This window comes from Pinus tabuliformis, chromosome 1_1, assembly GCF_031772625.1.
Source record: "Pinus tabuliformis cultivar Carrire ecotype Pingquan chromosome 1_1, CPIR1, whole genome shotgun sequence".
NCBI classification, from domain to species: Eukaryota; Viridiplantae; Streptophyta; class Pinopsida; order Pinales; family Pinaceae; genus Pinus; species Pinus tabuliformis.
The window spans coordinates 625,365,742-625,380,700 of NC_142297.1; the positions used below are offsets into that span (position 1 = coordinate 625,365,742).

The 14,959-nt window shown below is 40.4% G+C and overlaps 1 protein-coding gene across 2 annotated transcripts in view; it reads right to left on the bottom strand.

Annotated features, from left to right (window-relative positions):
• Positions 1–14,959, bottom strand: part of LOC149214867 (ribosome biogenesis protein) — a 182,277-nt gene that overhangs the window by 15,572 nt on the left and 151,746 nt on the right. For both annotated transcript variants that reach the window (XM_089392432.1, XM_089392431.1), the window contains exon 6: positions 1,943–1,992. In XM_089392432.1, the coding sequence (XP_089248558.1) occupies positions 1,943–1,992 (50 nt within the window). The remainder of the gene's footprint in view (positions 1–1,942; positions 1,993–14,959) is intronic.

Here is a 14,959-nt window from a genome sequence, read left to right on the forward strand (position 1 = left end):
TCACTAGAGTTTGCATTCTAAAACTTGAGGGAGATGCACTTTATTTTCAACCTTGTAATTGTTGCCCAAAAGAATTTTAACTTTGACCAAGATCACTGAAAGCAAAAATACATACCTTGCAATGTTAACAAACTTCTGTTGAATGACCTTCGCTGACTTTGCCATTGACTGAGGTAATTTTGGACTACTCTTCTGAGATACTTTGGTCTTGGTATCTTTTCTCGGCCTTACTACAAAAGTCCTGAGACCTTTTTCATACCTCAGCCTTCTACCTTTTGACTGAGACAGGTAACTTTGAATTGTTGAATTTATTTTGTAAACAGTAATCTTTCTTTTCCAATGGTCAACTTCTTTCTGTACGTCAGAGACAAGAGGACCAGGTCGGGAATTTGAGATCCTTTTTGGTCTTCTGAGGTTTCCGGTCGTCCTAAGATTCCTAAGATTTTTTATTCTCCTAAGAATTTTGGACTAGGGCCCTTTTTTCAAATCATTGATAGTAGAGCAGATCTAGGCTTCCTTTTGAGGCTGCTCTTTCACCAAAGCTTTGATACCATGTGGATTTTTGGGCATCCTCTAAACCGATAATTACTTCTTATGATTTATATTAGGTTAATATTTTCTTGTGATCTTTTTCATCATAAATAAATTACAGAGGAATATCAACAGTAAAACAAAAATCCTAGAGAATCATAAGAGACACAAGAGTTTACCCTGGGTAAACGCACATGGGGGAAAAACCCAGCAACCTTTACCTTAGAAATTCTTTATTTCAACAGAGATACACCTAAACGTACTAGTTATCTACAAGGCCAAAATGACCATCAAAGAAACTTGGTCAAACCTGGTCCAACTCCATCCTAGTCAACTCAATCAACTGCCCATTAAACTAGGCCTGCTCTGCTCTGCTAGGGCATAATTTGGCCTCTTCAACAAGGAGATTCATTCCTCAACAAAGAGCTTCCATAGAGATTCACTATTCCTGAGCCCAAGCCACCAACCCATGGTTGGGTTGGCTGCCCAATAATGAAAAGGATGGTCATCTTGCTTTCAGACTGATCCCCACTGTTGAAAGGTCCAGAATATTTATAATTCTGATTATGATCATAGATGTGTGCTTGCTAGGGTAACATGTTAAACTTTTGGACATCATGTTTTTATTCTCTCGCACCAAGTGGCATTTAGGATTTTAGACTACCATGCCACTTGTTCATTAGTTAATGTTGGTATTTCATTATCCTGGCTTCTGCAAGTTCAAAATTATTGTTACACTTTCATTCGTATCTAAATGCTCGTAAAAACAGTGATATAGGCCATATTAATAGAAGCTGCTGAGAGCATTTAATACAAAGAAAGGGGAATATTTTCAAACGCTGTAACTTAACACTAACATAATATTGGATGTCCTTCCTAGTGTAGTAAATCCAGACCAAAAAATGTCTTTCCAATTCCAATAGACTAAATCATAACTAAAAGGACATTGATTACATAAACTGTTGCAGTAAATCTGAGGAGAGATGCCCCGAGGTGCTATAAAAAGTAATTGCAAGATCCAGATAGTTTATAACTTTATAGTAGCCACACAAAAGCACCGAATTAGAATATAATCTGCAATGTGAATAAATTTAGCATGTAAAGCTTTTCTTCTGTTTAGAGGAGACTACTGCATAAATCTGAGAGATGCCCTAAGATGTTATAAAGATAATTGCAAGATACAGATTGACTTTTAACTTTATTGTAACAACAAAAAAGAATCAAGTTAGAAAGTCAATCTGCAATGTGAATGAACTGCTATGTAAAGTTTTGCTGGTGTTAAATGTATAGATGGCTACAGCATCTCGTAAGCCTTTGCATCCAATACACCTCTCTCTCTTTCTCTCTGACAGTTTCTAGACCAAAAGGAAAACCACATAAGGGTAAGGTACAAATTGAATCACTTAATTACCTTAGCAATGGATTTTGAAACAGCCAAAGCTTGTTGAGTCTCTTGCAACTCTGAAACCAAAGAAACAACCACTAAATTAAGTGCTGTAATTTAAAATTTGCAAAGGCTGCATTACAATAAAAGAAAACCAATCAAACCATGCACAGTCATAATTAAGATGTCATACGCAAGCCTATTTGGATATGGAACACAATTTCGAAGTATATTAATTAAAGTGTACTACAAAAAAACAGTATTAAATATAAGGGGCATGTTGAGAGTTGCAGTAGAAAGAGAAAACAAAAATGAAAATATTTGGCCAATGATGAACACAAATTGTGGATATATTACACAAAAAGCAAATAGCATCAGTGGATGAAATTGCCTAAACTGGCAGATTGTCTAGAAGTATCAAGCTTGAACCTTTAAAGATCCTATGGAAGTGTAATTGTGAGGCTGTCTTCAGTAACTCCCCCTTTTCTTTTGTTGCTTTCACACAGAGGTTGCAAATTAGGGCATTTACTACACCTCTCTTAAGAGATGTGAATGATTGTTCCATTGAAACGTGCTTGGATCTGAACATTCTTTTACTAATTGTCAGATAGTCTCACTTATTTTATGTATTTTTCTGTCGCTAATTAAGCTGAGAAACATTTTTCCAAAAAACAAGAAGGGTAACAACTTGGCAACCAATGGTACATCCATTTGACTGAAAAACATCATATAAAGTTCAGGGGTCATTTCAACAAAAGAAGACTATGTTTCTTAGATAACAGAAAAGGTGCAATAAAATCAATACAGTCTAAGATGATTTCTACAATAACTGTGACTGCTTTGATTTCTTTACGAGACTAGAGAAAAGACTGCCTTTTTTTGCTCACAAGGGAAAACCTCATTAGAATGAGAAAAAACTGCATAACCCACTGTCACAATGCTCACTGAAACTTGTTGATGTTTGTAGCATCGGAAGGTCTTCTGCATAGACTAAGTGTCTAGCATTAAGGAAAGAGTTCTCTTTAGGTGTTTGTTCGAGAGGAACAAATATTATGATTTCTTTCCTAAGTTTTAACTTAGTAAAAGCACATTAATTAATTTATTAATTAATGTTGGCTATTGGACTAAAGTTTTTAAAGATAAATAATATAATTATTTCAGTGACTTAGATCTAATCTCCACCATTGATATAGGTGGATTAGGATTTAATCCTAGCCCTCTATCACTTTGGAGATTAGGTATTTCGCTCAATTCAAATTAAAAAGAGAACATGTTGTGGCCAAATTTTTCATTTTTATATTTCAAGAAAAATAATAAAAAAGGTAAACAAAAAAAAACTGATATAGGAACCCATTTTGAAAAAAAAATGTAAAGGTTCCTATTAAAAAAAATTGTATATATGCATATGAGCCTAAATTTTCAGGCTGAAAGCTATTGGTTCCATAGTATTCAAAACCGGAACCGGTGACCGGACCGGTCCACCTAATAAACCGGGTTTCAAACCGAGATTGGTCAAATCTCAATGAACCAGTTTTTGAAAAAATACATGAAAATAATTCATTTTTAATGAAAAAACTATTTTTTTTAAGATTTAAAACCATGATTCCAAACCAATAGAGACAAAATATGCAAAGTTTGCACATCTGTATACCACGTAAAGGTGAATATATCAAAATAAAAGTGGATACCGAGTGCAATACATATCATTGACAAAATACATAAGCAATGAAGATCTAAATGGCCTATAAAATCCAAAAACAATGCTACAAGCTATGGGGCCATTGGCCTACTACAAGACTACAAGTCTAGACTCTACAAGTACATATCAGTGATCAACATGATCATTCCTCATTGTGATCCAACTCATCACCACTACTAGACACAGGATCGTCAACAGGAGCTACATAAACATCATCTCGATCAGAGTTTGAGGATGCCTCAGCCTCATCCGCAACCTCAGTAGTAGCACCAATAACAATAGAATTGGACGTGATGGAAGCACAAGTTGGTCGAGTTGCACGACTAGTGCCTTCCATAGGTTGTTTGCCTTTGTTTGATGCGACTACTAATTCTGGTTTTGATGGCACTACCAAATTTGCATCGGGATCAACCCCCCTAATGCTATGTCAATATCAAAATCAACATCAAACTCAAGATCTTCAATCTCCTCCACTCATTCTGATGTTGGATCAATATCATCCAACATAATGGGATCTAGATCAGGTATTTTGTTCATCATTTGGTTGCGCCTTAGTCGAAGGTTGTATTACACAAAGACAAGATCATTTAACTGTTTTTGTTCCAAACAGTTTCTCTTCTTCATGTGTATGCGCTCAAAAACAGACCAATTGCGCTCACAACCTAAACCACTGCAAGTTTGGCAAAGGACTCTAACTATATCTTTTGTAATTGAGGACATTGGCCGCCAAATGACTCCCACCAATGTGTTGGTGGGAAAAATACATTAATTAGTAACTTAGTTCATTTCATTACTTATTTACAAGCATTTACAAACAATTTGAATTGTAAATTTGTAAACAATTGAACTTTAAAAGAAAAACAAATTGAAATCGCTTACCTGGTTGATCCACATCTCTTACCATCTTTGCTAAAAAATTTCCAAAGGTACCTACTACCATACTGAAAAGAGTAAGTTGTCTATGTATTTCCAACTGGTCAGAATGGTTAGGACCATGCGCTCCAAGCAATCATATAATCCATCTTTGACCTCCCCAACCTGTAGATCTCCTAGTCGAGATTTTAAATGATACTTTGGGTTCAAAACATAATCAGTTACATGTATAGGACGATGGAGTTGATTGTTCCATCTATTATCAATGATCTCCCAAATACGCCCATATTTAGCTAATTTATCCTTGTAAGTTGCCTGTATCTGCTCCCTTACCTGATCCATAACCTCATAGATGTAGCCCATGGCCAATTTTTCCCCATCTACCATCTGTAGCACCTTAACAAGGGGCTCGATAATTTTCCCAAGCTCTGCAGACCTTTTCCAAAAATAATTGTCAAAAACTTTCTTTTTGGTGTCTTTGCAATCTTGTCTATGAGCCCATCGAGATGAAGTCCAATCATCATAAGAAAACATTTTATGCAAGTTTTTTTGTTGAGAATTGAGACATTGCAACGTAACGAAGTGAGTTGCAAATCTTGTAATTGCAGGCCTAACAAGCTCTTTGCCCTTAGTGCTTTTCCTCATTAGGCTCAATACCCATGAGTGGTTGTAGAAGTATTCTAAAATGCACTTGGCATGCTCTACAGTGTTTTTTACCCACTCCACTTTGCCTATCTCCACAAGCATGAGGTGTTAAATTTAGGTATGTTCTATTCTAGAGCAATTTATTTCAATTTTCACAGTTAGCTTAATATCTTTTCCAGATTAGCAATCACATCAGCATTAAAGTAAACTGCAGATAGAACATAAATATAAATCGCAGAAGACAAGCCAAGACAAGAGGACACAAGATGTGGCGCTAGCTAGGGACAAACCCCAATGTCAGGAAACCCTTCGTCAATTCTTCTTATATGATCTTCAACAGTTCACCACATAGAGAGATAGAACATATACATCAGAGGTCAACATTTTGACTTATCAAAATAAGACCAAAGATCTTCTCCTAAGAAGATGTTACATGAGGTAGCTGATTTGAACTTAGGTGAAGGCAGATTGCTTCAACAGATCCTCTAAGGTGACTCCATCACCATACTGCACCTCACTGTGCTGCACCTCATCATCATGTTGCACCCGTCACTGTGTTGCACCCATTCACTAAGCTGCACTAGTCACTAAGATGCAACCAGTCATGGTTTACCCATCACGGTGCCCTATGTTGCACCACTCATAGTTGTACCCATACATGCTGATGGACATACTGCCTCCACTATGCTGCAATCATTACAGTTGTACCTATACATGCTGTTGTACATACTGTCATCATGTTGTTGCACTAACTGTCACCTACAGCCAACCAAAACAGCTTTTTCCCTTACGCTAAAAACTGCCCACACAGACCTGCGTCCCCCTTTCTTCAAACTCAGCCTAGTTGTAGCATTTAACAACCCTCCACGCAGTTACTAAGAAACCCTTGCTATGATGTTATGGCCTATGGCCTAGCACATAGCAACTCTGAAGTAAATGTCCTCAAAACAGTTACATAAACATCTTTAACGCAGCAACACTAAGGAGCAGACTTCAACTCTTTCCTTTACTGTATAACTATGGCTTATCAAATAGTCCTTAAGGCATGTCTATATCAGCTTCCTTTATCACACAGTCACCTACAGCAAACATAAGACATTTCCTTGCTGCATTATAGGGCTACCTTTGTTGCTTCATTGACAATGGATGAATGCTCCCTTAGGACTGTGGATAAGGGCTGCTTCAGGCAACGTATTAGGGCCTTCATTAACAACATATTAAGGCTCCTTTTGGATTGCGTATAAGTATCTCTTGGACAGCGTATTAGGACCTTTCCTCGCTGCAGATTAGGGCCTTCATTTAGGACCTATATTAGTTGTGTATAGAACCTCCTCTTAGCTGCGTCTTAGGGCCCAGTTGCTACGGATAGGATCATTGTTTAGCTGTGAATAAGGGCTCAACAGACTACGGAGTAAGGCACCTTAGGACAGCATATAAGGGCCTCTTTAACAGTGAATTAGGGCCACCCTTAACTACGGATAGAGCTCCCTCCTTGACTATGTAGAGCCTTCTCTTTTCACTATGCCTTGATCTCGTATAGAACAGCAGTTAGGGCATCTCCCTTTAGGTCAGTGTTTAGACTTCTTCTCTCCTCCATGATAGTGTTAAGGTCTCTCTCAGAATGTAGATTAGGGCATGGCATATTCCCTTTGACTGTGTCTAGATGTTCCTCCTTTGACTGCGGCCAGGCTGCTGCTAGGGCATCCTCCTTACTGCGCCTAGGGCATCATAAGACTTAGGCCAGCATGTACTCTTAGGGTCTCTCCTCCCACCAAAACCCAAAGACAAGTGGAGAGGAAGAGATCACAAGAAGAGTGTGTGCAAATGACTTGCAAGCCATCCCTTTTTATACTAAAACGTTGAGCACAAGTGGGGTTTATTTGGTTGTTGGCCGACCTTACAAAATTGTCTTATATCACAAATAAATTCATAACTCTATGAATACTTATCGGAATCAGATGATCTTTAGATCAATCCTACACCTCTCGATGAGAGGGATCCAAGAAATATATCAACTGCCATTAATAAGATGACCCGCATGGAGTTTGGCCCTAGTTGCCAATTTTAACATAAGGTCTATGCAATGCGCAGCACATGGAGTCCAAAATATGGTCTTCTATTTGGACTCTAGCATCTTTCGAGTAAGAACATAGTTTGAAGCATTATCTGTGATGACCTGAACAACATTTTGCTCCCCACTTGTTGAATAATGTCATCCAAAAGCTCAAAATAGAAGGTTTGCATCCTTCACCTTATTAGATGCATCAAATGATCTCAAAAACATATCTTTCCAGAAAGAACATAGTTTGAAGCATTACTATGATGACCTACACAACATTCTGCTCCCCCACTTGTTGAATAATCTCATCCAAAAGCTCAAATAGAAGGTCTGCATCCTTCGCCTTATCAGATGCATCAAATGATCTCCAAAACATGGTTCCTTGAGGGCAAAAAACAAGGAAATTAATGATAGTGCGGTTCTTCCGATCAATCTATCCATCTATCATGATGGAACAACTTGTTTTGAGCCATGACTCTTTATACTCATATACTCATCAATGGAAGAAATCTCTTTTGGCAAAAGAGTTCCCCTCAAGTCATGCACAGTAGGGCCTTTGAAGCCCTTTCTTGCAGCTATAACAGAGTACCACATAGGTTGGTAATAAGGTGAGCAGGAAGCATTAAATGGGATATCTCTATTAGAACACCATCTAGAAATGTATTGAAAAGAAGATTCTTTCATTTCCTTTTCCAATGGTCATCCGAAGTGGGTTGACATTGAGTTAGACTTGGTTGGGAGGAGTGGATGTTCATCCTCTTTGTTCCTTTAGATTGTTGGCCTTGATGGTAAGACCCAAGAGCAGGAAGAACATAGTGAAAGGGGTCACTGGTGGAAGGGATAGAAGAGGAGTCTTGAATCCCAAAATCATCATACCAACTCTCTTTCATGGCTTGTAAAATTTCTTTCTTCCTTGCAATTTCTTCCTAGATAGCCTTCTCCCTAGCCTTATTCTCCTCAAACTTCTCAAACTTGGCAAGGTATTCTGCCCTAACAGGACTGTTAAATTATGGTATGTTCTATGCTTAGAGCAGTTTACTTATCTTTCTTATTATTATCCACAGATTAGCAATCACATGTACATAAGTAAAGTGTAGATAGAACATTAAACGATCAACAAAAAACAAGCCAAGACAAGAGACACAAGATGTGGCGGTTAGCCAGGGACAAACCCCAATATGGGGAAACCCTTTGATCAAATCTTCTTTTATCTTCAATAATTCGGCAGAGAGAAATAGTACAAAAATCTGATTTATATCAGCAGCAGCAAACCCTAGATCAGCGGCATCAACATCATCAGCATCATCGGCATCAGCCCTCAACTAGGGCAGTCAATATCTTCCAAACTGAAGGTCAGATCACCTCGATTCTTGTGCCAAAAATTGTGTATTTCCATGGAGAGTTAGCTTCACCTACTACGCAGTCAAGAGAGACAGAATGTTGATCAACGCTTGTCAAAGTTCCAATCTGCAGTTTGTAAACCCTTAGAAAACTGTGTCCTTCCTTCCCACGTGTGAGAGAAAGACCTATCTGCACAGGAGAGAGAGAGAGACTCTTTTCTGCGTAGAAGAGAGAGAGAGAGATGGATGAGAAGTGTGTGTCCAAATGAGGAGGAGACATCCTGTATTTATATGCAAACGTTGATGATGAATAGATGTGTCTGTTGGGTTTCTGAGCCTACCTAAGTTGCTGGCCAACTTTGACAATTTCTCCATAATCAAAATAAATTCATATCTCCATAAATACTTATCGGAATCGGATGATATTTAGGTCAATCCTACACCTCTCGACAAGAGGAGTCTAGATAAAATATTATCAGCCATGAATAAGGTGATCCTCATGGAGTTTGGCCCTAGTTGCCAATTTTAACACTCCCTGTCAACTAGGGAGAACTCCATCTACGATTCGTCTGACTGTCGCCACTATTCATCCATCAAATGCACTGCATTGAACAGCTTGACCCCTGCTCTGCTCTGCCTTGCTATGCTTAGCTTTGCCTTGCTATGCTCTGCTCTACCTTGCTATGCTCTGCCTTGCGATGCTCTGCCTTGCTATGCTATGCTCTGCTCTTCTCTGTTCTGCTCTGCTCGAACTATGAAGAAGAAGAAATGATCGAGGATGAATCATACCATCCTCCACTAACCTAAAGTCAGTCTCAGAGTGTGTACCACTCTCACTGGTCCCAGACCAGTATCACTGATCCCAGATCAATGAAGGTCATCTTAGCATAGGGAGTACGGTAGATACAACAATGTGTCCATTAGTACTACTATGGTCCCTATCCTCATTTCCCTACTCATTGATCAGATGAGAGGTACTTCCCATGAGTCCCAGACTGCATGGGTAGGATAACTCGACAGGAGAACTAATCATCCTGTCCACAGGAGAGCGAATCGTCCTGTCCCACAAGAGAGCGAATCATTTTGTCCACAGGAGAGCGAATCATCCTGTCCACAAGAGAGCGAATCATCTTGTTCCACAAGAGAGTGAATCATCTTGTCCACAGGAGAGCGAATCATCCTGTCCACAAGAGAGCGAATCATCCTGTCCACAAGAGAGCGAATCATCCTGGCCCACAAGAGAGCGAATCATCTTGTCCACAAGAGAGCGAATCATCCTATCCACAGGAGAGCGAATCATCCTATCTCACAAGAGAGCGAATCATCTTGTCCACAGGAGAGCAAATCATCCTGTCCACAGGAGAGCGAATCATCCTGTCCAATGGATGCCATGGTGTTAAAATTGGCAACTAGGGCCAAACTCCATGTGGGCCATCTTATTTATGGCAGCTGATATTTTTATTGGATCCCTCTCATCGAGAGGTGTAGGATCGATCTAAAGATCATTCAATTTCGATAAGTATTCATGGAGTTATGAATTTATTTGTATTATGAGACAATTCGTTAAGGTCGGCCAGCAACCTAACTGCCCCCTCTTGTGCTCCACGTTTTAGTATAAATAGGAGAGGACTTGAAGTCATTTGAGACACTCTTCATGTGATCTCCTCCTCTCCACGTCTTGGGTTTTTGGTGAAGAAGAGACACACAAGAAGATACGTTGGGCCAAGTGTATGATGCCCTAGCTTATATGCAGATGATGCCCTAGCTTATACACAGGTGATGCCCTAGCTTATACGCTGTAATGGAGACACCTAGCCGCAGTAAGGGAAGACATTCTTACGCTAGACACCTAACCGCAGTCATGGAAGACATTCATACGTTGTAATGGGAAACAATCATACGCTGTAATAAAGACTCTTTATACGCAATTATGAAGACATCTAAACACAGCATGGAGACTCTATACATTCATGGAAACACTTGTACATATGCAGCAATATATACGCACAACATGGAGACCTTATACGTTGTCATGAAGACACTTTCCACGCAGTCATGAAGACATCTAAACGCAGTCTATACGTAGTTAATGGGGACACTCACTCATGTCATGAAGACTCTTATATGCACCACAGTTAGCCGCAAATATAAAGAGGAACCACTGACAAGACATATAGCCACAGAGAACCGCAGTCATGAAGAGGAGTCGCAGTCATCTCAGCATGAAGCTGAGCCGCAGCAAAGGGTTTTACTACACCTCGCTTTAGGAACAGCGATCAGCTCGGGTGCTTGAGGAAAAGCAGCCTCAGCATATAAATATGTATCTCGGTGCTCTCATTCCATACGCAGTCATAGTGAGGAGAACTTGGATTAATGAATTACTGGAAGTCTGGGTACCAGGAGAAGTAGTGACGAGGGTTTATAGCAATGTCTCTACTGAATGAAGATTATGCTAGAAGTCAGTCCTGGCATAACGAAATAGGTTTTGATGATGGTCAAGAGATCCTTGGTATCCCTGTAAAAGGACTCAGTCTCAACATAATGAAAATGATAAGGATGAACAGTTATGGTGTATAATCCTCTCATCAAAGCAATGATGTATGATGATGAATGAAACAGTGGGCATGATAAATAATGAGCAGCATGATGATGAGAGCAGGAGCAGCTCAGTCATCAAGGTTCAACACATGTGACAGTGCAGCAAATGGATGAAATGCAACAACTATGATAGGTGAAGCAATCACCTTGGAGAATCAGTTGAAGCAATATGTCTTCAACTGATCTCATGCATATATCAAAATTCAAAATGTTGACTTCTATTGTAAATGTACTATCTCTCTCTGCTGAACTTTGAAGAACATAAAAGAAGAATTGATCAAGGGTTTCCCCACATTGGGGTTTGTCCCTGGCTGGCACCACATCTTGTGTCCTCTTGTCTTGGCTTGTCTTCTGCGATTTATATTTATGTTCTATTTGTAGTTTACTTTAATGTTGATGTGATTGCTAATCTGGAAAAGATATTGGAAAATTGAAATAAATTGCTCTAGCATAGAACATACCTAAAATTTAACATGGTATCAGAGCAGAGGTGAAGAAAATGCCCAAGCAAGAGTGAAAGAGCAATCACCAAAGACAGTTGGGACAAGACAAAAAGATCAATGGGTTCCTCATCCCTCTTCTAATTCACCAAGGGTGAATTCGAAGCAGAAAATATTATCAAAATGGCGTAACGGAAGTTTCTGATGGACTACCTAAAGATCACTTCATTGGGAAGTTCAGATCTAAGGGTGGAAGGAAAGGCAGACGCCTTGGTTGCAATAAGTTCGGCCATTATGCGAAGGAGTGTCTAAATGGCAGAGACACATCTCTTGATGAAGATAACAATCATTCCTGGGACATCTTCAATGATCAAAGGAATGACAAGTAATGCAAGTCATCAAGGAAATGGTCGACTCTTCAAAGAAAGCAAGGAACCCCGGTATGAAGAATCAAATGTTGTTTTTGATAAGATAAAGAAGCGTTATCTTGTATTGGCCCTCTCCTTCAGATTCTTTGGGTATCTAACTTATTGATTGTAGTGCTTCGAGGCACTTCATCAAATAGATGGGTGCAGTCTCTAATTTGGTAGAGATGGAAACAATTGTGGGATTATACTTAGAGCCGATGCCACCTATCCCGGAAAGGGTGTAGGGAATGTTACCCCTCATTTGAATGAGGGTAACTCGATTCATTTACAGAATCTCTTTTATGTACCTAATCGCAAGAAGAACCTGGTGTCAAAGGTTACGAGGTCGCACTCATCGATGGAAAGGTACGTGTTTGAAAATAGAATTTTCAAAGATGCTTTTGAGTTCAGAGTTGTATCAAGTTGTAGGAAGTCCACTGGGGACCATTGACACGTAGCACCCGAGGTCTGTGAGTCTGATGGCGATAGGAATGCCTGAATTCAAAAAGGGCATGAAAGTACATGTCTAAGATGTACCAAAAGAAAATCCTACAAGGGGACTATTCCCCTCATGTAGCAGGTCCTCAAGTTTGGAACAACCCGAGGAGTTTGAGATTCATGATCTGGAATCTCATGTATACAGGTGGAAGAAACCCTTCTATGGCTTGAAGCAAAACTCCCCGGGCATAGTATGAGAGGATTGATAGCTGTCAAATGGAGCTGAGATTCCCTAGGAGTGAAACCGATCCAAGCCATTACCTGAAGGTTGTGGATGATAGACCTCTCATATCGGCACCTTATGAGGACTACCTATTTCTGACAAGTGCAGACCCCCTCTCATTTGCAGAAGTAAGAGGGAGTTGGATTCCAGATGTGGAATGTTAAACTGCAATCTTGTGACTACCTCAAGGATCTTAACTTTCAGAAGTTATATGGTAGTGATGTCGGACCAGATTTGGGAAATGCCTCTGAGTTTCATAAACTCATTCGCGTTGATGTTCTTGGTGAACCTCCGTCCGGACATATGTTTTGCAGATAGCATGGTGAGCTCATATTTGGTTGAGCTTCACTAGATTGGTGCCAAGAATCTTCTGAGATATCTTCAGGGCACAAGCTCTCATGGATTGAGATACACTGTCGAATATATGAAACCACATAATTATTCGAATGTTGAGTGGGCAGGCAGCGTGGAGGATCACTAAAGCACTTGTCAGTGCTGGTTCTCTTAGGATTCTGCTTCAATATCGTGGATGAGCAAAAAGCAGAAGTCGGTTGCTATAAGCACCACCGAGACCGAATACATAGCTACGAGTATGATCTCATGGGAAGCTGCATGGTTGTGCAAGCTCCTAAGTGAGTTGTTTGTACACATGATGAATACCACTATGATTCTCTGTGACAACCAGAGGTGGGATTCGATTATTGAGGAATCTCGTATTCGATGATTGCTCCAGCAGATAGACATCAGATACTACCTTATCAGGGATATGGTAAGTCAATGAGCGAGGAAGCTCCAGAGGATGTACAAGTCGCTACACTTTGTCTAAGCCCCAGGGGAAGATCAAATATGTGATTTTCCCGAACGACATGGAGTCGTCAAGAGACCCTTGTAAAAGGGTCCTGCATGTTGCATACATTGAGCTCCGAGAGCTATGGGGGCTTGGGGTTCTTACTCGAGCAACATACGACCACAAGGTGACTCACCCTCCCCTGGTGGTGCGCGTTGAACATGATGATTATTTCTCTTGTGGGCCTGGATGATTTGTTCTCCACGGCGATTGAGGACAGGATGATTCGCTCTCCTATGGACAGGATGATTCGCTGTCCTGTGGACAAAATGATTCGCTCTCCTGTGGACAAAATGATTCGCTCTCCTGTCGGACAGGAAGATTCGCTCTCCTGTGGACAGGATGATTAGTTCTCCTGTCGAGGCATCCTACCATGCAGTCCAAGACTCATGGGAAGTACCTCTCATCTGATCAATGAGCAGGGAAATGAGGATAGGGACCATAGTAGTATCGATGGACGCATCGTTGTATCTACCGTACTCCCTATGCTAGGATGACCTTCATTGATCTGGGAGCAATGATACTGGTCTAGGACCAGCTGTAGGAGATGTACCCACTATGACACTGACTTCGGGTCGGTTGAGGACTGGTCTGGGACCAGTGGTACATGCTCTAAGATTGACTTCGAGTTAGTAGAGGACTGGTCTGGGACTAGTGGAGTGGTACATACTATGACACTGACTTCGGGTCAGTTGAGGATTGATCTGGGACCAGTGGTACACACTCTGATACTGACTTCGGGTCAGTGGAGGATGGTATGATACATCCTCGATCAATTCTTCTTCTCCATTGTTCAGCAGGGCAGAGCAGAGCAAAGCTAAGCAAAGTAGAGTTGAGCGAGCAGAGCTGAGCTGAGCAAAGCTGAGCTGAGCTGAGCAAAGCTGAGCTGAGCAGAGCTGAGCTGAGCAAAGTAGAGCAGAGCTGAGCAAAGCAGAGCAAAGCTGAGCTGAGCAAAGCAGAGCTGAGCAGAGAAAAGCAGTGCAGGGCACTAATGGCAGAGATAGTAAAGTCGGACATATAGATTAGCTGATGGAGTTCTCCCTAGTTGAGACTCGAGAGTGAGCATTAAAATTGGCAACTAGGGCCAAACTCCATGTGGGTCATCTTATTTATGGCAGCTGATATTTTTATTCGATCCCTCTCATCGAGAGATGTAGGATTGTTCTAAATATCATCTAATTCCGATAAGTATTCATGGAGTTATGAATTTATTTGTATTATGGGACAATTCGTCAAGGTCGGCCAACAACCTAACTACCCACTCTTGTGCTCCACGTTTTAGTATAAATAGGAGAGGACTTGAAGTCATTTGAGACACTCTTCATGTGATCTCCTCCTCTCCACGTCTTGGGTTTTTGGTGAAGGAGAGACACACAAGAAGATATGTTGGGCCAAGTGTATGATGCCCTAGCTTA